At 39.2% G+C, this 27,545-nt stretch overlaps 1 protein-coding gene across 1 annotated transcript in view; it reads right to left on the bottom strand.

The window, feature by feature from the left end:
* The window catches only part of LOC115210297 (reelin), a 254,404-nt gene that overhangs the window by 174,350 nt on the left and 52,509 nt on the right, over window positions 1-27,545 (bottom strand). The window contains exons 11-15 of the mRNA XM_036501881.1: window positions 23,858-24,009; window positions 15,101-15,213; window positions 10,336-10,556; window positions 1,777-1,905; window positions 902-1,008 (exon numbers count right to left, since the gene is read on the bottom strand). Of these exons, the coding sequence (XP_036357774.1) occupies window positions 902-1,008; window positions 1,777-1,905; window positions 10,336-10,556; window positions 15,101-15,213; window positions 23,858-24,009 (722 nt within the window). The remainder of the gene's footprint in view (window positions 1-901; window positions 1,009-1,776; window positions 1,906-10,335; window positions 10,557-15,100; window positions 15,214-23,857; window positions 24,010-27,545) is intronic.

The following is a 27,545-nucleotide window of genomic DNA, read 5'->3' as shown; positions in this document are numbered from 1 at the left end:
GCACTCACATGCCCAGCCCTATCGACTATACCGATCGAAAAAGGCCCAATCCTCCCCTGCCTGCACGTGCATCACTCCTGCCCCTTCCTCTTCCGGTCAGCTCCCCAGCTGCTGCGGTCATCCCACAGCCCCAAAATGACCGATCCCTTGTGAGTGAATTTACTAGATGGATTCTATGTGGAAGCCTGTTGTGTGTGTGTGTGTGTGTGTGTGTGTGTGGTGTTTGTCCACACCCTGACAACCAATACTGGTTTGTTTATGTCCCAATTACAATGGTATGGCAAAAGAGACTGACAGAATAAGTACTGACATTGATTTGTTCAATTAAACCTTTCAAAGCAGTGCTCCAGCATGAGTGTATATTTATTACGTACATGCTTATAATTTTAAGCCTAAAACCTGGTACTATGTCGCGTCACTGTATGACCCAGAACTTAGCAGTCAGACAAATAGATATCAATAAAGCAAGTGGCAGACTGAAGTAAATACTGAGGACTATCTGATCAACTGGTGGAGGCACATGGCCTAGTGGTTAGAGCAGCGGACTCACAGTCGAGGGATTGCGGGTTCGAATCTCAGACCGGGCGATGTGTGTGTTTATGAGTGAAACACCTAAGCTCCACGCAGCTCTGGCAGAAGGTAATGGCGAACTTCTGCTGACGCTTTCACCACAACTTTCTCTTACTCTTTCCTCCTGCATCTTGCAGCTCACCTGCGACAGACTGGCGTCCCGTCCAGGTGGGGAACCTATATGCCAAGGAAACTGGGAAACCGGCCCTTATGAACTAGGCATGGCTCAAGAAGGAACAAACAAAACAATCTGATCAACTAAAAGCCTTGAAAGTGGTGTCTCAGCATGGCCAGTGACTAAACCCAACGAAAAAATTACAGGATTACTTACCATTATCAAGTGCCCAGTTGGCAGCACCACCTGAAGTCTTTCTCCATCTAAACCTCACATAAGGCATCATGGCACCATTTGGAAGAGGTAATGTAAACCGTTTCCAACTGAAATATTTAAAAAGAGTTGCCATAGACACAGAAATAAAAATCAATAAATAAGGGAAAAAGAAGTGAACAAGAAGAAGAAAAGAAAAAGCAGATTTTGTAGGAAGTTTTGAAATTTTTGTAACCATGAATTTTTCTATGCATCTGAGCTGAAGGAAAAAAAAAATACTGTAATTAATATTGGTAATTAATATTGTGTAAATATTTAATATGAAAATAGCACTTCATTAGTGTACAAAGACAAAAAGAATTAGTCTGATCAAAGACAGCAAATTTCGAATAATTTTAAATTCTACTTTGAAAAATGAGCGACATGAGTGAGAGTTCTTCAGTTTTGTCTTTGCTGTTCTATTATTATTATTATTATTATTATTATTATTGTCATCAATATTATTATTTTTATTGCTATTATTATTATTATTACCACTTATTTTCATCACCATTATTATTTTTATTGTTATTACATTATTTTCATCAGTATTAATATTATTTTTGTTGTTATCACCGATTATTATTATTATTATTTTCATCACTATTATTACAATTTGTATTATATTATCATCACTATTGTTATTGTTGTTGTTATTATTTAAATAATGAAACCAAGACTTGGAAGGGAGAAAAATATACTGCAGCAAGAAAATGCTATTATTAAATGAATAGTTGAAAATACAGCTGAACAAATCAAAAAGAAAGCTGTCTGGAATTGAAAGCAGTCTAGCAAGAAAATACACATTTGCAACAAATGTTGAAGAATAAAATACTTACAGGTCAAAATCAGACGTTTCATAAGAAGAATGTAATGGCATGAACCGACCATTACAGGTTCCAGGTAAACAGTGATCATGTAATTTATTCCAAGTTAGACCATGGTCAGTAGAAAATTCTAGGTCTACTCTGTAACAAATAATTATAGTATTAAATTAGTGTTAAACTAGTGATGATTAATTATTACAAAATAAAAAATTTAAAAACATGAATATTTAATGCCTGGGTCTATCAGACCCTGTCAAACCATTCCACCTATGCCAGTATAGAACATGGATGTTAAATAACGATGATGAATTATGTGTGTAGGGCTTAGTTAGGTCACTCTTGAGTGCTACTGGTAACATGTAACCCAGTGCAACATGTTGCATTTTTGGGTTGTTGACGACAAAGCCAGCAACTCCAACAAGCTTGCTTGGTAAAGAGGGGGATTTGGACACCCTCTGAGGTGAAAAACAAGACCTGTCAAAGAGTCAACAGCCATCCAGTAGTGTATATATAGATGAGTTAACCTCAATAACAAAATATCCCCAAGCCAGGATCACAACGAAGTCATGAGAGAGAGAGAGAGGACTCATTGTACATCAGTAGCCGAGTGGCTGTTGCTGTTTTTTTAACCCCAGGTCAGTCCTGATTAAGTAGGCCTGTAACCATAGATGTTCAAACCATAATCATCTCATCCTTTTCTTGATGGTATATTACTCCTAGGACTACATTATCCATTGAGTTCATTTATTAAGGTGTTAGATGTGACTTGAGGGGAAATCTGGTGGATATCTTTTGCAGACTTTATGTAGAGATCCAATTGTTCACTCATGCTTAGTGGTTGTAACAGAGTGGTAAGTATTGACTTGTGTTTTGGTCCCAGAATCAAATCCACAACCAAATGACCATAAACTAACACCCAAACTACCATACCACTTACTGTCATACCGAGAGCTAAATGACAACAACAAATGGAAAAGCAGTGAATAACCAAACTGGGAAATTGCCTGATGAAATACTTTCATCATCATTTAACGTCCATTTCCCCTTGTTTGTTGGGGGTCAGACAGAATTCGCTGAGGCAAATTTTCTATGGTTGAATGCCCTTGTTGCTACTAATCCTCACCTGTTTCCAAATAAGGCAATATTTTCCTAAAGCTAGACATGTTATTCATAGAAGACTGGAAATGAAAAACCTCTCTTGTATGATGGTGATGCTTGTCTACAATCATCAAATGATGTCAAGACAAGAGTACACACAAAAGCACATTACACACACATACACAAATACATAGACATATGCACATGCACTATATGATGGGCTTCTTTCAGTTTCCTATTTCTTTACTAACCACAAGGAGCTACACACAGAGGGGACAAACAAGGACAGACAAACGAATTAAGTCGATTATATCGACCCCAGTGCATAACTGGTACTTATTTAATCGACCCCGAAAGGATGAAAGGCAAAGTTGACCTCGGCAGAATTTGAACTCAGAGCGTAGCTGCAGACGAAATATCGCTAAGCATTTTGCCCGGCGTGCTAACATTTCTGCCAGCTTGCTGCTTCTTTCAGTTTCCACCTACCAAGTCCACTCACAAGGCTTGGGGCTATAGTAGAAGACATTTGTTCAGTTAGAAGACACGGTTCGGTCCCACTAGCTAGCACCTTGGACAAGGTGTTGCCCAATGGCACTGTACCCAAGACCACATGGTCAGGAAGCAAACTTCTTGACCACACAGCCATACCAGTACCTGTGGCATTTAATTGAACCCTTTTATATTCTGAGTTCAAATCCTATTTGAAGCACAGTGATGGTACCAGCTGTGAATCTGTGATCAAAAACACGAGTACCAGTAATATTTTGGAAATTGAAGCAATTACCTAATTAACACCCCAAAACCTTGTATCAAAGCAATGATTTAATATTAGGGGAAACTGTAGTTGTAAGCGTTGATTAATGGTATTATCACATATACACAACTGTATTATAAGAAGACTATGTAAGTTTTCCGGCATCAATAAGAATTCATACTGGGATGAAGCTGTTTGCCGCAGGTGATGACTACGAGTGTTATATGTATGGCTTTCCTAAGCTTTTGTTGTCTTTCAATGGTTTTTAAGCTCCAATGGGAGTATTGCTCCACATTGGGTCATAATGACCATTTTCGTTCCACATTGGTATTTCAAAAAGTCATAATAAAAACCATAGTTGTAATTCACGAAAAGAAATTTGTTGTTGATTAATGATTTTAAAAAACTATTCTTTTATTCTTTTACTTGTTTCAGTCATTTGAAACATGCTGTAGCACCACCTTTAGTTGAACAAATTGACTCCAGGACTTATTCTTTGGAAGCCTAGTACTTATTCTATTGATCTCTTTTTGACAAACTACTAAGTTATGGGAATGTAAACACACCAGCATCGGGTGTCAAGCATTGGTGAGTGGTTGGGTGGGGTGACAAACAGACACACAAATATATACATATATATGACAGGCTTCTTTCATTTTCCATCTACCAAATTCCCTCACAAGACTTTGGTCGGCCTGAAGCTATAGTAGAAGGCACTTACACAAGGTGTCATGCAGTGGGACTAAACCTGGAACCATGTGTTTGGGAAGCAAGCTTCTTACCACACAGCCACGCCTGTGTCTATAAAACTATAAGACTATTATTTTATTTGTTTCAGTTATTTGACTGCAGCCATGCCGGAGCACCATCTTTAGTTGAACAAACTGACCCCAGGACTTATTCTCTGTAAGCCTAGTACTTATTCTATTGACCTCTTTTGCTGAACCGCTAAGTTATGGGATTTAAACACACCAGCATCAGTTGTCAAGCAATGGTGGGGGGACAAACACAAACACACACACACACACATATATATATGTGTGTGTGTATGTGTGTGTGTATACTTTTGTGTGTCTGTGTTTGTCCCCCAGCATCGCTTGACAGCCGATGCTGGTGTGTTTATGTTCCCATAACTTAGCAGTTCGGCAAAAGAGACCAATAAGAATAAGTACGAGGCTTAAAAGTAAATAAGTCGTGGGGTTGATTTGTTCAACTAAAGGCGGTGCTCCAGCATGTCCACAGTCAAATGACTGAAACAAGTAAAAGAGTAAAAGTGAGTAAAAGAGAGTAAGTGCTACTGTAATACAAGTGGTGTTGTCCATTTCCTGTCTTCCTGGTGATGGGGAAATATTACCTTGCTTAGAAACAAGTGAGAGTTGGCAACCAGGCAGTCTTCTGGCAATAGAAAACCCATCTCAATGAATTATGTCAGACTCAGGCAAACATGGAAAAGTGTAATCAAATGGTCAACAACAATGATCATCATGGGAGGTATATAATAGGCACAGATGTTGCTGTGTGGCAAGAGGCTTGCTTTCCAACTACTTGGTTCCAGGTTCAGTCCAACTTCATGGTACCTTGGGTAAGTGTTTTTTACTCTAGCCTTGGGTAGATCAAGGTCTTGTGAGTGAATTTGGTAGGTGAAAACTGAAAGAATCCCACTGTGTGTATATATCCTCATCCTTCTCGAGCCATGCCTGGCTCATAAGGGCTGGTTTCCCAGTTTCCTTGGCATATAGGTTCCCCACCTGGACGGAACGCCGGTCTATCGCAGATGAGCTGCAGGATGCAGGAGGAAAGAGTGAGAGAAAATTGTGGCGAAAGAGTCAGCAGAAGTTCGCCATTACCTCCTGCCAGAGCTGCATGGAGCTTAGGTGTTTCACTCATAAACACACACATCGCCCGGTCTGAGATTCGAACCCATGATCCCTTGACTACGAGTTCGCTGCTCTAACCACTAGGCCATGTGCCTCCTTATCATTGTTTAACATCCATTTTCCATGGCCAAGCAGAAGACTGCACCAGACTTCTGTATTTGTATTGGCTTGGTTTTATGACTGGATGCCCTTCCTAACATCATCTACCCTGCAAAGTGGACCCAACCACCTCACAAAGAGAAAATATTGCTTAAAATGATTCAAACTCCACCTGTCTAAAACCCATGGACATGTTTACAAAGTCAGAAAACAGCACAGCTCCCTTGACTTTTGGAAACATTTTTTCACGCTAAGAGTTGCTGAAGCATGGAACAAACTGCTGGCGTCAGTTGTTAGTTGTCGGAGCACTGCATCCTTCTAAACTTCCATGCTTCCTGAGATTCGCCAACACTACACCTGATTTTCTCCCCTCCATACACACGCAAGCATGTATCTGACACATACACTGTTCACTTTCCAGACATTTGTACATTACTGCATATGCTTTATATGCACTTTTGACAAGTTGTGGTGCACCTGAGCACTGTATACAATAATTTCATTATTATTTTTAAAATAAAAAACGATGAGATTAACTTTAGTCATGATATCTATTATATTTCCCATTATCTTTTTAAAATTAATATTTTACTTAAAGTTAGTTTTTAATCACACACACTTAGAGATAAATAAAACCATAGCTAATACTTAAAATACAATACTATCAATAATTGCATACGCACATGCACACACACACACACAAAGAGGTACATACATTTTTTTCTCCCATTTATGTCTGACAAGGGAAATGAAAACAAAATGAAAACAAAATTTCTGAACAAAATGTTTAAAAAGCCATCTTATGATGAAGTAAACATTCGGAGAATTTTCTTTGTTGTATGGCATGAGGAAATTTACAGAAACCCCCTGCCAGCTTTATGTTTAACGTCCGCTTTCCATGCTAGCATGGGTTGGACGATTTGACTAAGGACTGGCGAACCAGATGGCTGCACTAGTCTCCAATCTGATTTGGCAGAGTTTCTACAGCTGGATGCCCTTCCTAATGCCAATCACTCCAAGAGTGTAGTGAGTGCTTTTACGTGCCACCGGCACGAGTGCCAGTCAGACGGTACTGGCAATGGCCACGCTCCAATGGTGTTTTATTATGTGCCACTTGCACAGGAATGTGTGTATCTCTTATTATAAAAGGCAGATTTTATCTGCCTCCCTTTGTCAGTTATAGAAATCTACAATATAGGATTTCTTCAATTACAATTTACCTAGCATTTTTAAGAGTAGAATGCATCGGGTCATGCCAGGTCCAGTTTTTAAAATTTAAACTCCAATTAAGCAAAATTTACAGAAAACTCACATTCTGGTGTGTATGTCAAATGCTTTTCTTAATGTGGTTTACACCACACACGCACACACAGTGTGCAACGAATAAAGTGAAAGTAATTCACTGTGTGTGTGTTGACAGGTAGACAATAGAATGCGATGGCGATGTAATATTTGTTTCTGTCTATCACACTGATAGATACACGAGTAAAATGTATGGCAAGCTAAGAGATAAGAGTGAGTGAAAATGTTCTTGGAAGAGAGTAAATAGCGACAGAGTGATTTGAGGAAGACTAAACTGAAAGTATTTCTATAAAACGGATCACTCATGCTATCAACATAATTTCTCCCACTTTCTCTTTGCAAGTGTACCTTAAACCACTACTCAAAAAATAAAAAAACACAGCAAACAGAAACAAATAAATAAATACATAACGATTTACTCCTCACACAATTTCTTCAATTAGAGTTTACCTAAGATTTTTCAAAGTAGTCCATTCGGTCATGCCATAACAAATTTCTTTCAATTTCACCCCCAATTAAGACAAAATTCGAGAAAACTCAATATTTTAACATTTCACTCCGAAAGCATTGATGTACATGTGTGCGTGCGTGAGTGTGTGTGTGTGTGTTTGATGGGTTGTGCGACACAGAAAGTGTGGTGTGTAAGTGAAGTGCTTTTGTTAGTGTGTGTAAAGAGACAGAGAGAGTGAAAGACAGAAATAACTGAACTTTTTTTATTCACTTTTTGTAGTGAGTGACTGAGAGAGAAAAGTGAGAGAGAGAGGTTATGTATGTATACATGTATGTATGGCTTCAGTGACACACACACACAAAAACACATACCTACGTACACCTAAAGCACGCACACACACAAGCGGAGCGCGAACTTCAAAATGTTGGTAGTATTAATTTGCGAGCGTACTTCTAAGCGCGCGTAATTGAAAGTTTTCACTATGATATCATCACGTGCGAAAAAATTCGAAGGGTTTTGAACAATTGAGATACAGATGTCACGCCTGTATTGAAACCATTGCTAAGCTGCCGTAATTGCTTAATTAAGACTTTGTTTAAATTGAAAGGGGCAAATATGTGACGAGGTTGAAAAAAAATACCCCAGAAAAAAAAATGTACTGCTAGTATTTATATAATTCACTACTATTTTGCTACAATGTCATGAAAAAGAAAAAATTTAGGTATGTACAACATATATTATACATTTTTTCTATTCATTCAACGAAAATAAAAAAATCGAATTCGCCACCCCCTTTTCCCCGTTCGCGTTTGTGTAAAAAAAATTATTATTTAAGTTTTAAAAATTATTTACTTTGTTCAAAAAATATTAATATTAATTAATTTTCAAGAATTATTTAATTTTATTCTGTAAAATAGTAATTAATTCATTTATCTGTAAATCCGCAAGGTTGTTACTCAGGCACCTAGAAATAGCAGCCAGATTTTTATATTCTAAATAATTTGCAATTTCAAAAAATATATTAATTTTGCGTTATTTAATTTGATAAATTCTACGGAATAATTTTGTGTGTTATATACGTTCGCGTTTCTGTAAAAAAAAGTAATTATTTAAGGGCGATCGAGTATCGCGTACCTACGTCTGGCTCGCACGCGCGAATCCGCGTGTGCGCAACCGGGACCACTCTGCGATACAAGTACCCATATATACATCCATACATACATGTGTGTGTGTGTCTATGTATGTGTATTAATGTGTGTGTGTTATCTCTATATAAAACTAAAGTTGTCTGTGTGCGCCACGTTTGGTAACCTTCAACTAACACTATCTCCTCCGAGACCCTGCGGCGCAAGTTGACCAAAATTGAGAGTATGATAGAAGAAGGGTTGCTCTTCCTTCCGTAGAACATAAAATTCAAATCGGACCATGTTAACACCAAAAATTATTTACATCAAACAGATGCTTTTTTCTATGAAAATCCCTATTTTTTACGATTTTTTCACTGCTGTGTCGCCACTTTTTGGTGTATTTCGACCAGAAAAATGTTCACAAAATTTTTACTTTTCAAAATTACAATTCCAGCGGGTCGAAACAAACCCGAGCAACGCCGGGCGATACTGCTAGTATATATATATATTTGTGTGTGTGTGTATATCTTTGTGTTTGTCCCTCACTGCTGCTTGACAACCAATGTTGCTGTCTTTACATCCATGTAACTTAGTGGTTTGGCAAAAGAGACTGGTAGGAATAAGTACCGGGCTTAAAAGGAATATGTACTGGGGTCAAGTCATTCAACTAAAAATTCTTCAAGGCAGTACCCCAGCAAGGCCACATTCGAATGAATTATCATCATCCAGCGTTTTAAATCTGGATTTGTCCCCATTAACAGGGGTGGCTGGATCTACCTCAATGACACAGCAACTAAGGTAGGCAGGTGCAGCCCCCCCCCAACCTTTGGGCTGGCTGGTGCCCATTCTCCTTTGCTATCATGAGGATTTTTTGGAGTTGGATTTTCTACAGGTAGCATGCCCTTGCTTACCCCTAACGTCAGTATCTAGACATGAGTGGTCCCGAGACCAAGGCTTTGACCACGATTTTTAAGAAATGTGGTGGAAAACTAGCTCAGGAAGGCAGGGACACTACTCTCTGAGACCCCTTTCGGAGTCTAATGACTGAAACAAGTAAAATATAATTAGCAGTAAAACTGAATCTGTGAACGTTTTGTTTACCAATTAACTTAATAATAATAATAATAATGAAATTATTGTGTATAGTGCTCAGGTGCACAACAACTCATCAAAGGTGCATGTACAGTACATAGAATGTCAGGAAAGGGAACAGTTTATGAGTCATGATACTGAATTCACACAGAATTAATGGATCTCTGATCAGTTGACTGATTTGATGAAACAGAGGGCTTGATAGAAAGAGGTTGTGTGATAGGATAATGAGGAATGAGTTATTCTGATTACACTGTAGTTGGACTGTATAATGTGGTGATGAGAATGACTGTGAGGGCAGGGTGAAGATGCAGTTTAGAGGTGAGAAAGAGGCTGTGTTTGAAGAACTGGAAGTGGTGTGTTAATGATGGATATGAGTAAGAGGAAGAAAATTCATTAATGCAAAATGTTAAAGGGAGAAAAGAACTATGACAGTTGTATGTATTCAGAGAAAGGCAAATTGCACTAGATGTTCTTGATGAAAGAGTAGAGGTTGTTAACTGCTTAAGGTAGGAACAATTTAGAGTGCAGCAGTGGTTTTTAATTAGTTCACCATCTTGATTTCCTCCCACATAAGATGTGGCTAAGGAGCAAGTGTGGCTGTGTGGTTAGGAAGCTGACTTCCCAGGCTCATAGCTTCAAGTTCAGTACCACTGTGTGGCACATTGGGAAAGTTATGGGAGTGAATTTGTTAAATGGAAACTGAAAGAAGCCCAGCATGCGCGCGCGCGTGTGTGTGTGTTTGTGTAATTTAAATGAAAATTGACTTACCTGTTGTGTTTTAAATCAAATCCACACATCATATTCAAACTAAATTGTACATATTTGTCCTTTCCATTTGAATAATCTGGGTCCATGTGAGGGGATATTTGAACACTGTCAATTGCCCAGACATCAGAATCTTCATCTCTGTAATACTTTTGTTCCCAACAAATTTTTGAAACAGAACGTCTGTGTTCAGGTTTGATGGTAACTGAATTCAAAACAGGTGACTGTTTGATAATATAAAGAATATAAATATTTATCACATTTAGTCCTTTGCAAATTTCAAGAGTTTCAACAAGGTTTTAAAATTGTGATGGTCTTATTATTTTAGAAACTTAAACTTCATTCTTTTAACACTTTACCTATCATGTGTATCACTAGTAACTCCTGCAGTACAGAATAAAGATAATATATTTGTTCTGTACTATTATGAGAGTCACCTATGATACACAATGGTCCTCAACCATTTATCATCTATGGACCCCTTTGACTCCTGTTTTATTCTGGTGGACCCTCATAACCATTCAATGTTTAAAATTCTTGTTTTATAGATAATTCTTTCAAAATTCCTATTTTGTTTATTATACATTCACTTGTGTAGGTTGAACTATGTAAAATGTCAGAAAAAGGAACCTAACTGTTTCTTGCAACGCTCTCTCTCTTTTACTAGTTTCAGTCATTTGACTGCGGCCATGCTGGAGCACCGCCTTTAGTCGAGCAAATGGACTGCAGGACTTATTCTATGTAAGCCTAGTACTTATTCTATTGGTCTCTTTTGCCGAACTGCTAAGTTACGGGGATGTAAACACACCAGCATCGGTTGTCAAGTGATGTTGGGGGAACAAACATAGACACACAAACACACACACACATATATACATATATACGATGGGCTTTTTTTCCAGTTTCCATTCACCAAGTCCACTCACAAGGCTTTAGTTTGCCTGAGGCTATAGTAGAAGACACTTGCTCAAGGTGCCACATGTAAAAATAATATCTCTAAACTGATTTGGTTTTGTAAAAGAGAGATGTGTGTGAGGAGGTTTAGGAGAATTTTAGGTAGACAAATTCTATATATGAAGCAAAAATTTCTGCTGTGGTCTCTGCCCACTAAATTATTTGAATTTTGGTGACCCCTTGAACCTGTGTAAGTTTTTATTGCATCTACTGGCTCCCATGCAGGTGGCACATAAAAAGCACCATCTGAACGTGGTTGATGCCAGAGTGCTGCCTGATTGGCTCCCATACCAGTGGCACATAAAAAGCACCCACTACACTCTCGGAGTAGTCGGCATTAGGAAGAGCATCCAGTTGTAGAAACTCTGCCAGATCAGATTGGAGCCTGGTGCAGCCTCCTGGCTTGCCAGTCCTTCGTCAAACTGTCCAACCCATGACAGCATGGAAAGTGGACGTTAAACAATGATGATGATGATGATGATAAATAGAATTTGTACCTACACATACTCACAGCTTTGGTTTATTGAATTGAATATAGTGAATCTATCCTTCAGACTAACAGCGAGATTAAATGCAATGTTGCCATTGACTTTCAGGATTTGAACTTAGTCATTAATCAACAAAATTAATTACTTCTCAGCATGTTACGATCTCACAGATCTGATAATGATATCGCAAACTGTATTAAGGTCATAATAATTATTTCAAATTTTGGCATAAGACCAGCTAACTTGGAGGAGGAGGTCAAGTTGATTAAATTAACCCCAGTGTTCAACTGGTACTTATTTTATCAACCCCAAAAGGACGAAAAGTAAAGTTGACTCTGGTGGAATTGAACTCAGATCTTTAAGATAGGTGAAATACCACTAAACATTTTGTTTGGTATACTAATGATTCTGCCAACTTGCCACCTTAATCCTTATGTTACCAACCTGGCTTAAACCAGCTCTGGCTCTGAGTACAAATGTCTTGGTTTCATAAGTTTTGAATTAAAATCTTTCACCAAACCTTAGTCACTTGCTTAATGATAACTAAATTATTTTACTAAATTCTTTGTTATATTTAAAGTAATTGAAAGAAACACAGAGCATCTCAAAATAAATACAGTAATCATCATCATCATCGTTTAACGTCCACTTTCCATGCTAGTATGAGTTGGACGATTTGACTGAGGACTGGCGAACCAGATGGCTGCACCAGGCTCCAATCTTGATCTGGCAGAGTTTCTATAGCCGGAAACCCTTCCTAATGCCAACTACTCCAAGAGTGTAGTGGATGCTTTTACATGCCACCAACATGAGATCCGCCAGGTGGTACTGGCAACGGCCATGAAAAAATCGTTTTTTTTTTACATGTCACCTGCACACTGGCACAAGTGCCAGTAAGGTGATGCTGGTAACGATCACGCTTGAATGGTGCTTTTTACATGCCACTGGCACAAATGCCAGTTAGCTGCTCTTGCAACAATCACGCTTGGATGGTGCTCTTAATGCTCCACTAGCATGGATGGCATTCATCGAATTTGATTTTTCAAGTAATGAAAGGGTTAATTAAGGTCATAGTTATAATAAATATTACAAATTTTGGCACAAGGCCAGAAGATTTAGGGAGTGTGGGTTAGTTGGATGAGTACATATTAAAAGATCATATGATTTATGTTTTTGAAATAAACAAGGATTGAAGTTGAACTTTCATATTATATATTTAAGAGGATCAATAAAGTTTGTTGATTAGTTATCACTTGTCTTGTTCGTGCAAACTCTTGCAAGAAGCAAATTAATTCTATGTTTCCCCAACACAGTAGAGCAAATTAGCTTGCTAATGATAGACCAAGTTAGATGTAAACAGTGAAATTTCAAGGAAGCTAACAGAAAATAAGCTAAAGAGAGACTGCACGTTGAAGAAAGGAGAATTTTACATTGTTTAATAAAGAAAATATAATTTTGAAAACATTGACAAGTGTTCTTTGATTAAATTTTATCACTTTCCTAAATACTATAATTACCGTCCACTTCCTCATAAATGTTTTAATAACTTTTGCTGTCTTTTCTCTTCAGTATTTTACAAACTAATAGTATAAGTCTGAAGATTGAGCTAGACTTACAAAGAGAGACAATAACCCAGATCAAATAGGAAAGAAACCCATCCAATTGATTGCTAAGGACTTGATCATCAACATTCCCCACTTCTAACCTACAACCACATTGTCTCCTCATCATGCTTCTTCTACCACTACTATAATGGTCAATACTCAGAGTTAGGTAAGTTGTATATCATATCAACCTGAAGTATTAATTCTGTGAAATGACATGATTGAGCACAGTTGTTTGGATGCTGAGAGTTTAGCACATTCAGCCTGTTTTGGCAACAGTGCTCTTTGGTGTTGTAGGTAAACAAACACATACACATCATCATCATCGTTTAACGTCTGTTTTCCATGCTAGCATGGGTTGGACGGTTCAACTGGGTTCTGGGAAACCAGGAGGCTGCACCAGGCTCCATTCTGATCTGGCAGTCTTTCTACAGCTGGATGCCCTTCCTAACACCAACCACTCTGTGAGTGTAGTGGGTGCTTTTTATGTGCCACCGGCACAGGGGTCAGAGGAGGCTGGAAACGTCCACGATTGGTTGGTGCTTTTTATGTGCCATTGGCACAGAAGCCAGTCAAGGCAACACTGGCATTGGCCACGATTGGTTGGTGCTTTTTATGTGCCATTGGCTTGGAAGCCAGTCAAGGCAGCGCTAGCATCGGCCACATTTGGATGGTGCTTTTTACATGCCATTGGCTTGGGTATCACAACTACAATTTCCATTTGATTTTTATTCTAGATAGAAAAGGTGAGAGAGAGAGACTTTCAATTTATCAGCTGAACCCAATTAATGTTAAGACTTTACCTCTCCTTATACAGAAAGGAGAGAACTAGAGAAACATTAAAGCACTTGCTCTCAGATAAGTTAGCATTGAATTAGTGATACCAAATAGGTAGTGCCAATAACTGCTAACAACCACAATTCTGTATCTGCCAAGTTTCTACTCACTGGAAATCCCTACTTAACCTATGTCATTGCTGTTTGGTCCCAGCTCAACCATGACTTCTAACAGGTCTATGATTAAAGGAATCTCAGTCATGGCTCTACTATCATCTTTTGAGAGATGTAGAACCACATCATCTAATGGGGCCTTATTTAAGATAGTAGAAGGAATTTGATGGGGTTTTCTTGTATATCAAAGAATCATATAGACGTTCTCATTACTTTACTACATATGTATAGCGTGATCATTGCCAGATTGGCTATCTGGCCTCCGTGCTGGTGGCACGTAAAAAAAAATCACCATTCGAGCGTGATTGTTACCAGCATCGCCTTACTGACACCTGTGCCGGTGGCATGTGTAAAAGATTTGAGTGAGGTCGTTGCCAGTACTGTCTGACTGGCCCCGTGCCGGTGGCACGTAAAAGCACCCACTACACTCTCAGAGTGGTTGGCATTAGGAAGGGTATCCAGCTGTAGAAACTCTGCTAGATCAAGATTGAAGCCTGGTGCAGCCATCTGGTTTGCCAGCCCTCAGTCATTCATCCAACCTATGCTAGCATGGAAAGCGGATGTTAAACAATGATGATGATGTATCCTCTTGCTGTAACTAAAGCTGAACATTATCTACACCAATCTTAACAGTCTCAAAAGAAGGCTTGTTATGATTATAGGCACAGTCTCTACCTTTTGATGAAAATGATAAATACCCTCCAATTTTCTCCCTATTATAAAATAATTGTTTTGTGTGAATATGAAAGTAGTTGAATTTAAATATTTTTACCTGATAGAAAGTTGGTTTGTAGCTGGCTAACACGATCGTTTCTGAGTTGACTGATTCTTGATATAACAATACTTCGGCTGTGTCATTTTTTTCTCCAGTACACTTTTCTGTACCTATTAATTATTTCAGTGAAATATAAATTGAGTAACATTTCAGGAGAGAGCTTTATAAAACAAATGTAATGTGTATATATTGTTTTTTTTCTTTCATAATTGCTAAATATTTGAGCAAAGAAATGTTAGAAGTGGAAAAATTGTAAATTCAAAAGTACTTTTAAAAATCCCTTCCACTGCAGGTAAAAGGGATGAAATTTCATGGGAGGGGGCTAGTCAATTATATGAACCCTAGTGTTCAACTGGTACTTAATTTATTGACACCAAAAGGATGGAAGACAAAGTCAACCTCTGTGGAATTTGAATTCACCACATAAGGACAGACAAAATGCCTGGCATACTCTTTTACTTGTTTCAGTCATTTGAATGTGACTATGCTGGAGCACTGCCTTTAGTCGAGCACATCGACCCCAGGAGTTTTTCTTTGTAAGCCTAGTACTTATTCTATCGGTTTTTTTTGCCAAACTGCTAAGTTACAGGGACGCAAACACACCAGCATCAGTTGTCAACCAATGTTGGGGGGACAAACACAGACACACACAGATATATACATATATTTGACAGGCTTCTTTCAGTTTCTGTCTACCAAATCCACTCACAAGGCTTTGGTCAGCCCAAGGCTATAGTAGAAGACATTTGCCCGAGGTGCCATGCAGTGAGACTGAACCCGGGACCATGTGGTTGGTAAGCAAGCTACTTACCACACAGCCATTCCTACCCCTTTCTACCTGCTTATTGCTTAAAAATGATAAATAAAATTTTTTTTTTTACATAATTTCGATTTTGTAAATGAACAATTAGGTGCATTTAGCTTAATGACCTACCATTTACAGTAGGTTTCTTTGCCCTAGGAGGACTCTTGGCCAAAAGTGGAAGCTAAATTGAAGGAAGAAGAAAGACTCAATAATAATAATAATGATTCTTTCATAATAAACTTCTTGCGTTCAGTGCTCCAGTATCAGGAGGAAAAAAAATGGGACAGAAAACAGCCATGAGCTGAGTAAAGCAACACAGCAATGATAGCCAAATGTACATGCATAGTACAGAGGATAAGAGAGGAAAGTGGATAATAAAAGAGATATAAAGAGGAAAGAGTGCATGGGTGCAACAGGACTAGTGTTATCAAATTTGAGGAAGCATTGAAGTTTTGAAGAGGCCGTTGCCAGTACCGCCATACTGGCCCTCATGCCAGTGGCACGTAAAAGCACCCACTACACTCTCAGAGTGGTTGGCGTTAGGAAGGGCATCCAGCTGTAGAAACTCTGCCAGGTCAGATTGGAGTCTGGTTCGCCAGACCTCAGTCAAATCATCCAAACCATGCTAGCATGGAAAGCAGTTGTTAAATGATGATGATGCTGCTGCTGATGATGTGGTGTCCTAACAGCTAACACCTCAGGTTTCTTTCAGTTTTCATTCACCATATCCCCTCATAAGGTCTTGGTTCGCCCAATGTTATGGTAGAAGACAATTGCCCTTGGTGTTACACAGTAGGACTGAACTTGAGTCACTTTGTCAGAAAGCAAGCATCTTAACCACACAATTACATTTGCCTCAGTAGATCAAGTCCTTGGCTTCAAGTTTCAGGAATATTTTCTCTTGGCAAAGAAAGGCTACCTACACTTACTCAGTGTTCTGTCAAGGGAGTGTTGTATGTCTCACTTAGAGTTATCAAAATCAGGGATAAACATTGACTTCAAGGATCATTATGATTCATAAAAAAATTATCAGCTTAATTATATGTAATAAGCAAACCATACTTTGCTAATTATCATCATCATCATCGTTTAGCGTCCGTTTTCCATGCTAGCATGGGTTGGACGGTTCTACTGGGGTCTGTGAAGCCAGAAGGCTTCATCAGGCCCAGTCAAATCTGGCAGTGTTTCTATGGCTGGATGCCCTTCCTAACGCCAACCACTCCGTGAGTGTAGTGGGTGCTTTTTATGTGCCACCCGCACAGGTGCCAGACAGAGCTGGCAAACGGCCACGAACGGATGGTGCTTTTTATGTGCCACCGGCACGAGGGCCAGGCGAGGCTGGCAACGGACACGAAACGGGGCGGTGCTGGCAACGGTCGCGAAACGGAAGGTTCTGAAATTAAATCCTGTCAAAGCTGTGTCATCTTTGTGTCATTATGAAATAAAATCTCAAAGAATCCCCTTACTACTATATAACTGAACAATGAAACGAAACATCTTAAAATGTTTTGCAATGCAGATAATGAGTTAATAAATATACATGACACAGAGCAGTAACAAGTCATCAAAAAACAAATGAAGTAATTTGTTTGAGCACATATTAATCGTCCTTTAAATAATACATTCATATTCATAGCATGTCTAGTTTCTGGTCCTTGGAGACTGCCTGTCTCTTTGTCAGGGAAATTTATAGAATAGAATAAAAGACAACTACATCTATATGCAAGATGTTATCTACCAGCATAGTAGAACCAAAATAAAATGTTATCTGCATGAAGGACTGCTTAAGTGGGGGTATTAAATACATGAAAGTAAAGAATGCATTAACTCTTTGAAAAATAAGGAACATTGAAATTTAAAATTATATCAACTGCAAATGAAATAGATCTGATATTTTGAGACAAAAAAGAAAATTTAAAACGATAATGTGTAACGTAGGGGTTCGCATTATGTAATACAGCAAGTTGAAAAAGTCTGATTAACTAATATTATCCTTATAATTAGAAGCTAAAATCTCCCTCTAGTGATGTTTAAAAATCTAAAAAACAAGCAATAAGATTCCAATAAAGCCAGATAATCGAAATTTTGGGAAAATATAGACAATGCAGATGGGAACAGACCTTGTCTTTAAAAGCCAATTGGTGAAAACAAGGAACATGTTATTGGAATTATCTCCCTTACTTTTGTTTTTCGATACAAAACAGCCCTAGTGAGAGTTTTTTTTTCGTTTAGTAATTGTGAGGTTAATCTTGAGTGAAGATTTCCAATTCACTATATTACATGCATCTGTATTTATCTCAAGATATTTTCCCTTAGCCATATTGTGTAGGTCTGGCAACATGTATTTTGACTAAAGTAAAAAAAAAAAAAAAAATTAAAATATATTTAAAAAAAAACCCCAAAATATTTATAGTGTAGTTTGCTCCTGAACTCACTACTTCTTTACTATGATTACCAGATCAACTTAGAACTTCAATAAATAGGTTTATATTTTGGCACAAGGCCAGGGAAGTCAATTACATTGTGCTCCAATGATCAACTGACACTTGTTTTATTGGCACTGACTGGATGAAAAGCAAAGATAACCTTGGTGAAGTTTGAACTCAGAATGCAAAGAGGACCCCCCCCCCCAAAAAAAAAAATGCGACTAAACACTTTTGTTCAGCATGCATACAGTTGTCAGTTCATTGCCTCCTTCATTGATAAATGTTGTACAGGTGTAGGAGTGGCTGTGTGGTAAGTAGCTTGCTTACGAACCACATGGTTCCGGGTTCAGTCCCACTGTGTGGCACCTTGGGCAAGTGTCTTCTACTAAAGCCTCGGGCCGACCAAAGCCTTGTGAATAGATTTGGTAGACGGAAACTGAAACAAGCCCATCGTATATATGTCCTCCCGTCTAGGGATCTTTCCTTCTCCTATGTTTCCGACGAAGAGCTCCGCTCGAAACGTCAAAACCTCCTTCTTCCCTTCTTTCCTGAGCGTCCAATAATACCTTATTTGTTCCACATCCTTGCATTGTTGTCTTTTTGTTTTCTTGTTTGGATTAACTTTATATATATATGTGTATGTATATGTTGTGTATCTGTGTTTGTCCCCCCAACGTCGCTAGACAACCAATGGTGATGTGTTTACATCCCCATAACTTAGTGGTTCAGCAAAAGAGACTGATAAAATAAGTACTAGGCTTACAAAGAATAAGTCCTGGGGTTGATTTGATTTGACTAAAGGCGGTGCTCCAGCATGGCCGCAGTCAAATGACTGAAACAAGTAAAAGAATAAAAGAATATAATAAAATACATATTGTATCAATGAGGGAGTCTCTGCATAGTTAGTGGAATTGCTAGATATAACAGCTAAATCTCCCTTATATTGCACCTGCCATCTTAAATGGAAGGGAAGGATGCATCATATAATATAGAGTCCTTGAAAAACTACTCACCTGAAACAACAGGTGAATGCATGTGTGCTAACATTAATAAGCTGATATTGTATAGCAGTGGAATTATAATCCAAAAACTGCAATTTCTATTGATATATTAAACATCATCATCGTTTAACATCCACTTTCCATGCTGGCATGGGTTGGACGATTTGACTGAGGACTGGCAAACCAGATGGCTGCACCAGGCTCCAATCTTGATCTGGAAGGGTTTCTACAGCTGGATGCCCTTCCTAATGCCAACCACTACGAGAGTGTAGTGGGTGCTTTTACGTGCCACTGGCACGTGGACCAGTCAGGTGGTACTGGCAACAGCCATGCTCAAATGGTGTTTTTTATGTGCCACCTGCACAGGAGCCAGTCCAGCGGCACTGGCAACATCCTCGCTCGAATGTTTTTTCATGTGCAACCGGCACAAGTGTCAGTAAGGCGATGCTGGTAACGATCACACTCGAACAGTGCTTTTCACATGCCAGCGGCATGGAAGCCAGTTAGCTGCTCTGGCAATGACCATGCTCGGATGGAGCTCTTAGCGCTCCACTGGCATGGATGCCAGTCATATAAATCTTCTGCATGTCACCATGAAATAATTTGAATTTCAATGAAAGAATCTTATTTCTTAGTGATTAGATAATTGCAGAGGTGTGTGGTTTAGTGGTTAGGATATTCAATATTCAGCTCATGATCGCAAGGTCATAAGTTCAATTCTTGGCAGTGCATTGTGTCCTTAAGCAAGAAACTTTGTTTCACATTGCTCCAGTCTATTCAGCATGCAAAAATGAGTGGTACCTGATGCCGAATCTCCCCGAGAACTACCTTAAAGGTATGCATATCTGTAGAGTACTCATCCACTTGCTTAATTTCAGGAGTGGATCAACTGGAACCGTCATCAACATAACTGATGGAATGCCATTTTTTTGTTTTGATAATCTTTACAATATTTCTGTAGCATCTTATTAGGAATTTTCACAGGTTTCTTCAGGTTTTGCCAAAGTGAGAAGCTTGAAAAACATCAGTGAATTATGAAAATCCTATAAGCATTTGTGTAAGTGATGAGACAAACAACTAGCTTTGTTATCTCTTGAATGTTGAAACTTGGCAGAATTTAACAACATTCTTGAGGAGTAGTATCCTGTATTCATTTTGATATACAAGATTGCACCCAGAGAAACAAGAATAAGCTATGTCTTCCTTGTGAAGATAAATATACTCATATGTCAAAGATTGATTCTTATACATTAAAGATATTGTAATGTGTAACATAACTAAGCAAACAGCATTGTAAATACATTTTTTTTTCTTTAGTCAAATTACCCACTTTTGTCAGACTTACACAATATGGCTGAAAGAAAAATATTTCTATTGAGAATTCTGCTTGCAAAATACAAATATATGTAACATAATAAGTTATAAAACTTTGGTTAGCTGAGATTAACCATTCAATTAATAGACACAAAAAAAAAAGTTCAAGCAAAATTGATTTGATGGAGAGAGGCATGCTAACTTCAGTGCTACACATTGATAAATTCTAACTTCAATGAAATACATTGGGAAATTTTGAAATTTTCTGTCATATTGAGATGTTGTGAATTGGATGATTTGTGTGTTCAGAATGAATAATACCAAAATCTTAACCTATATTATAGTACACCTGGACACTTTGGTTAGCTGAGATTAACCATTCAATAATAGACACACAAAAAAACCTCTCTTGGGGAAGTATGTGTGAGGGTTGAATCTAACGTTTCTCACTTTTTCCAATTGCTTTACCCTAAAGGTACACATCATTGGAAAATATTTACATAATTCTTTCTTCTATAGGCACAAGGCCTGAAAGTTTTGTGGAACAGAATAATTGATTACATTGATACCACTGCTTAACTGGTACTTATTTTATCAACCCTGAAGGGATGAAAGGCCAAGTGATTTTGGCAGAATTTGAACTCAATATAAAACCGGAGGAAACACTGCTAAGCATTTTGTCTAATGTGCTAATGATTATATCAACTCACTACATTAATAATTACAATGAGCTTATTGTATATAGTGTTCAGGTGTACTATAATATAGGTTAAGATTTTGGTATTATTCATTCTGAAGACACAAATCATCTAATACACAATATCTCAATATGAGAGAAAATTTCAAAATTTCCCAATGTATTTCATTGAAGTTAGAATTTCCCAATGCGTAGCACTGAAGTTAGCATGCCTCCCTCCATCAAATCAATTTTACCTGAACAGGTGCCTGGCATACCACACATCAGGTGTTGAAGTGATTGCAGAGCAACATCAGATGGAATGTTTTGCTCAGGAACACAACACCTCAACCAGTTCTGGAGTTGAAACCATGATCTGATGATTAGGAATGCAACATCCTAACCACCAGGCTACACACTCGCACACACCACCAATAAAATGAAAAACAAACTGATGCAGTACATCAATAGAAGAACTCTATACTCCTCTAATTCTGACTGACTGACCCCTGTGCCGTGGCACATAAAAGGGCACCATTCGAGCATGATCATTACCAACGTTGCCATACTGGCACCTGTGCCGGTGGCATGTGTAAAAAGATTTGAGTGAGGTCATGTAAAAAGCACCCACTACACTCTTGGAGTGGTTGGCGTTAGAAAGAGTATCCAGCTGTAGAAACTCTAGCAGATCAATATTGGAGCCTGGCGCAGCCATCTGGTTCGCCAGCCCTCAGTCAAAATCATCCAACCCATGCTAGCATGGAAAGCAGACGTTAAACGATGATGATGATGACTGCAACCATCATGGGGACGCAGATGCACCAGGTGTTACAGTAGAAAGCTGCATGAGACTACCAAAGAAATAATATAATCATCCTTACTATCGTCCACTGTTGACAACTCCTTGCATTTATGTCAAGTGTAGAGATAATATGCTACAAATACTGTTCTAGTGAAGGTGCATGGCTCAGTGGTTAGAGCGTCAAGCTTACGATCGTGAGGTTGTGAGTTTGAATCCTGGACCAGGCTGCATGTTGCGTTCTTGAGCAAGACACTTTATTTCAAATTGCTCCTGTTCACTCAGCTGTAGAAATGAGTTGCAATGTCACAGGTGCCAAGCTGTATCAGCCCCTTTGCCTTTCCTTTGGATAACACTGCTGGCGAAGAGAGGAGAGGCCAGTATGCATAAATGACTGCTGGTCTTCCATAAACAACCTTGCCTGGACTTGTGCCTGGGAGGGTAACTTTCTAGGTACAATCCCACGGTCAGTCATGACCGAAGGGGATCTCAATACCATCCTGGTATTAGTGTCCTAAATTCATCACCTGTCGCAGTACCACCATCCTCCATCAAGATGTTGACCATGATGTTAGAAATAAATCCATGATTTATCCCTACCATAGCCAGTACTTAGATGAAGTCTTGGTTGGTGAATGATTCTGGGTGTCTCAGGTAGTGACTGGGAAGCTTCAGATACCCTATTGGTCAACTCAGGGAGGTTGCTAAAGAGTTGTTCATTGGTCACTTCCTGCATCTGGTTGATGCTGAAGGCTATCTGATGCTTCTGAGTGTAGCAACCATTCTTTTACTTGTTTCAATCATTTGACTGTGGCCATGCTGGAGCACCACCTTTAGTCGAGCAAATTAACCCCAGGACTTATTCTTTGTAAGCCTAGTACTTATTCTATCAGTCTCTTTTGCTGAACTGCTAAGTTACGGGGACATAAACACACCAGCATCAGTTGTCAAGCAATGGTGGGGGACAAACACAGACACACAAACATGCACACACACACATACATACATACATACATACATACATACATACATACATACATATATATATATATACGACGGGCTTGTTTCAGTTTCCGTCTACCAAATCCACTCACAAGGCTTTGGTTGTCCCGAGGCTATAGTAGAAGATACTTGCCCAAGGTGCCACGCAGTGGGACTGAACCCGGAACCAAGTGGTTCAATTTTTTACAGACGTACATAGAAGAGACAATACAATATGATCTGGAGGTCATATATAGTGAATGAGTTGATTAAAAATTTAAAAAACATGATAACATCGAATGGGGTACAAAAGACATTAACAAACAATGAGGACAACATGGGGTTAAAAGTAGATAGGTTTGCTCCAACCCCATGAGTCCTGTCCTTTTCACCGACACCTTGCTTTTCCACTATAACATGCTCACGCAGGGTCTTTCACTCCCAACATGCATGCAACACATGTCCATCGTTTTTGAAACACATTCTGTGACAGACACCTTCTCTCCAGCCCCACCTTTCTTTTCAGGTGAAACATAAAAACATTTACCAAGGTGGGGCCACCCGGAACCATGTGGCTCGTAAGCAAGCTACTTACCACACAGCCACTCCTATGCCTACTGAGGTATTTGGCTATGGATCTTGTGAAGGTACAAGTTTCATACCTTTAAAGGAGGACTGTCTTGATTGCTATTATGAAAGTTTAAATCCTGTAGATTAAGAACAAGACATTGCATATAATGAATATGACTTACCAAATGACAGATAAAATTTTATATTGTCTGATTCCAGCATATCCATATAAGGTGTGCAGGCTCTTCTTTTCCCTTTGCCCTTGAATATCAAAGATTTCCCTTCGTGTAATTTTTCACAAAGGATTCCTGAATGGACACCTTCTAACAGCCAACTTGAATAAAGATGAGAAATTATATTAAAAGATTTTTGTTTATTTCAGCAATTTTGTTACGTAGGATTGTATGTCAATGGTATTAGGATAACAAAATTTTCCTTTAATTTTTTTTATTATAGCAATGATGATGAAGAACAAGATGATTGGGTGCAGCAGTTTGGATGCTGACAATTTGGCATGGCTGACCGGACATTCTAGCAACGGTACTTTTTGGAACTGGAAGAGGCAGAGAGAGAGAGGGTGGGGAGGAGAATGAGAGAAACATGAAAATGTCTGCTGTCAAATAAGTAAAAAAAAACAAAACATTTGAGCGAGGTCGTCGCCAGTACCACCAAACTAGCCCTCGTGCTGGTGGCACATGAAAGCACCCACTACACTATCGGAGTGGTTGGCGTTAGGAAGGGCATCCAGCTGTAGAAACTCTGCCAGATCAGATTGGAGTCTAGTGCAGTCATCCAGTTTGCCAGACCTCAGTCAAATCATCCAACCCATGCTAGCATGGAAAGCGGACGTTAAATGATGATGATGATTTGGCAATACCAAACAGGCAGCACCAAAATGGCTGTGCCAAAACGTCTCATACTCGTGTTGAAACATATCTATTTACAGCTGCTATGATCCTAGTCACTGATGGCTTTAATGATCTTAGCCACTAATGATTTTAATGCTTCATTTTCAATGCAGAGGTAGATTAATAAGTTTGCAAAACGTGTCTCTCAGATTTCATTCGTTTGCTTGCTTACTTTGTTTCTCCATCTTTTCAAAAATCAATGGTAACTTAATTATTCCATGTCTTATAATATCTTCATCTTTGATTATTAAATGCTATTAGTCAGACTTCATCTAATTTGTATCATCAAATTCCACTCTAAGCTCAGACAGTCTCAGAAAACGAGTTCAGTCTTCCATATTCACTGTTTCTCTCTAACTTTAAATAGTTTTGTTTCTTTGTCCTTTTAATGTTTCTTCTTAGTTTTGACTCATGCATGTTGCTTTAATTTGGTTGTTTCTGACTGGATTGGTCAAAATGAGGAAACTGTGTTCATCATCATCATCATCATCGTTTAGCGTCCGCTTTCCATGCTAGCATGGGTCAGACGATTTGACTGAGGTCTGGTGAACCAGATAGCTGCACCAGACTCCAATCTGATCTGGCAGAGTTTTTACAGCTGGATGCCCTTCCTAATACCAACCACTCTGAGAGTGTAGTGGGTGCTTTTACATGCCACCGGCACGAGGGCCAATCAGGCAGTACTGGCAACGGCCATGCTGAAATGGTGCTTTTTACATGCCACCGGCACGAGGGCCAATCAGGCAGTACTGGCAACGGCCACGCTGAAATGGTGCTTTTTATGTGCCACCTGCACAGGAGTCAGTCCAGCGGCACTGGCAATGACCTCGCTCATCATCATCATTTAATGTCTGCTTTTTATGCTACCATGGGTTGGATGATTTGACTGAGGTCTGGCGAACCAGATGGCTGTACCAGACTTCAATCTGATCTGGCAGAGTTTCTACAGCTGGATGCCCTTCCTAATGCCAACCACTCTGAGAGTGTAGTGGGTGCTTTTACGTGCCACCAGCATGAGGGCCAGTCAGATAGTACTGGCAATGGCCATGCTCAAATGGTGCTTTTTATATGCCACCTGCAAAGGAGCCAGTCCAGTGGCACTGGCAATGACCTCGCTCCTCTTGAATAATTGCAAGCAGACAATTGTAGGAATAAAACATGTAGGGAAAGAATTCCAGAGGACTAACATTCTGAGGCAGAAAGGGTACAATGTTTAGCGAGTGAGTCGATACAAATGTCTGATAAGAGAAGAAGAAAGAGTGGCAGCTAGTGGTACCTAAATGGATGTTGTATAAGACCAGCCAACCAGCTCTAAGAAATACGGACCTTTGTTGTAACAATAGAGAAAGTAGGTTTCTGATAGATCTGGTTTTATGGGAGCTGGTACTCAAAAAGCAGAGAGATTCAAGATGTTAGAGAAGGTTGTTGTTTAATGACTGCCTCCATTGCATTTGAGATGCTGGAAGCGGGTATATAACAGAATGATGCTTTGCAGGGTCACAGGGGTTATCCTTCAGATAGCAGGTTTTTGGGTAAGAGGATGGAGTGTTAGTGATTTCAAGCCAATCATCTAGAGCAGTGGTTCCTAAAGTGGGCGGTATTGCCCCCTCTGGGGTGGTGGAATGTTTCAAAGGAGTGTTGAAGTGGGGCAATAATGGGGTAGCGACTCATGTAAAACTTGGGGTGATAATGGGGTGGTGATTCATGTAAAAACAACAAGATAATGGGTTTATCAGGTTAAGTTTTATTTGTGAAACACAGTTGCTTTGAATTTGTTTCAGAAAGAGGTCTATGCTTGTGGTGGTTATTTAGGGTGGGAGCACTAGGAATGTGGCTTGGGGGTGGCAGCCCAAAATATTTTGGGAACCACTGATTTAGAGGATGGGGGCTCTTTCTTTCGATGAAAGTCTGGCGTGTGTGTGCATGCGTGTGTGTGTGTGCATGAGCATGTGTGTATGTGTGTATAACAGTTCCAGATATGGGAACAGTACTCTATTGTGAATTTCACCAAAGCTTTGAAGAGGGTTAGTAGTAGTAGTAGTAGTAGTAGTAGTAGTTAGGGGCTGAAAGATTTTCTGATCCTGAACAGAAGGTCAGTCTTTACAATAATAAAGATGTGAATTTGCCAAAAGCGACCTTCACTGATGGTGAAGCTTAACATTTATAGCAACTTTGGTGGATTCTAGCTGCTCTCTGCTTATGTTTAATGGTATGGGTGGGTAGCTGTGATAATTTCTCATTGTGTAGTGATTGTTTCCTCGAGATATTGAAGGAGATAAAATTGGTTAGATCCCATTGAGCTGTGTTTCCAAGGTCCCTTGATGGAGTTAGTGCAGGTTTGATGTGAGATGCCTCGGTTGCATGTGGATGATGTATGGATGTTAAAGGTTAAGAAAGAATGAAGGGTAATGTCATCAGAGTAGGCATTGTTGAAGGTGATATATTTGAGGATTAGTGTGGGGGACAAAACTGAGCCTTGTGGTGTACTAGAATTGGTAGATATTGGATCGGAGAGAGCTCTATTAGCATGTGATTTTATGAGAAGGCAACAAATCAGGATACTGAGTGTAACACCGTTTTCCCCAATTTTCTTGAGGTTAAAGTCCCACAGTTGAGTGACAGTCAAGTAGGTTTCTGATAGATCTGGTTTTATGGGAGCTGGTACTCAAAAGGCAGAGAGATTCAAGATGTTAGAGAAGGTTGTTGTTTAATGACTGCCTCCATTGCATTTGAGATGCTGGAAGCGAGTATATGACAGAATGATACTTTGCAGGGTCACAGGGGTTGTCCTTCAGGGAATGGAACTCACTGGAGAGACAGGGAGAGAGAGTGAAGAGAGGAACTGGCTTTGGAGAGCACTGAAGTAATGGAAGGCAGATTGTGAAGGTTGGTGACTTGAAGCAACTGGCAGAGCTTTTATACTTAAATGTTTTAAAGGATGGCAAACCTGGTGGAGAGGAAA

The sequence above is a fragment of the Octopus sinensis genome, linkage group LG4 (assembly GCF_006345805.1).
Source record: "Octopus sinensis linkage group LG4, ASM634580v1, whole genome shotgun sequence".
Classification (NCBI taxonomy): domain Eukaryota; kingdom Metazoa; phylum Mollusca; class Cephalopoda; order Octopoda; family Octopodidae; genus Octopus; species Octopus sinensis.
The sequence above is the reverse complement of the archived record's forward strand: the minus strand, read 5'-3'. Positions and strand labels throughout refer to the sequence as shown.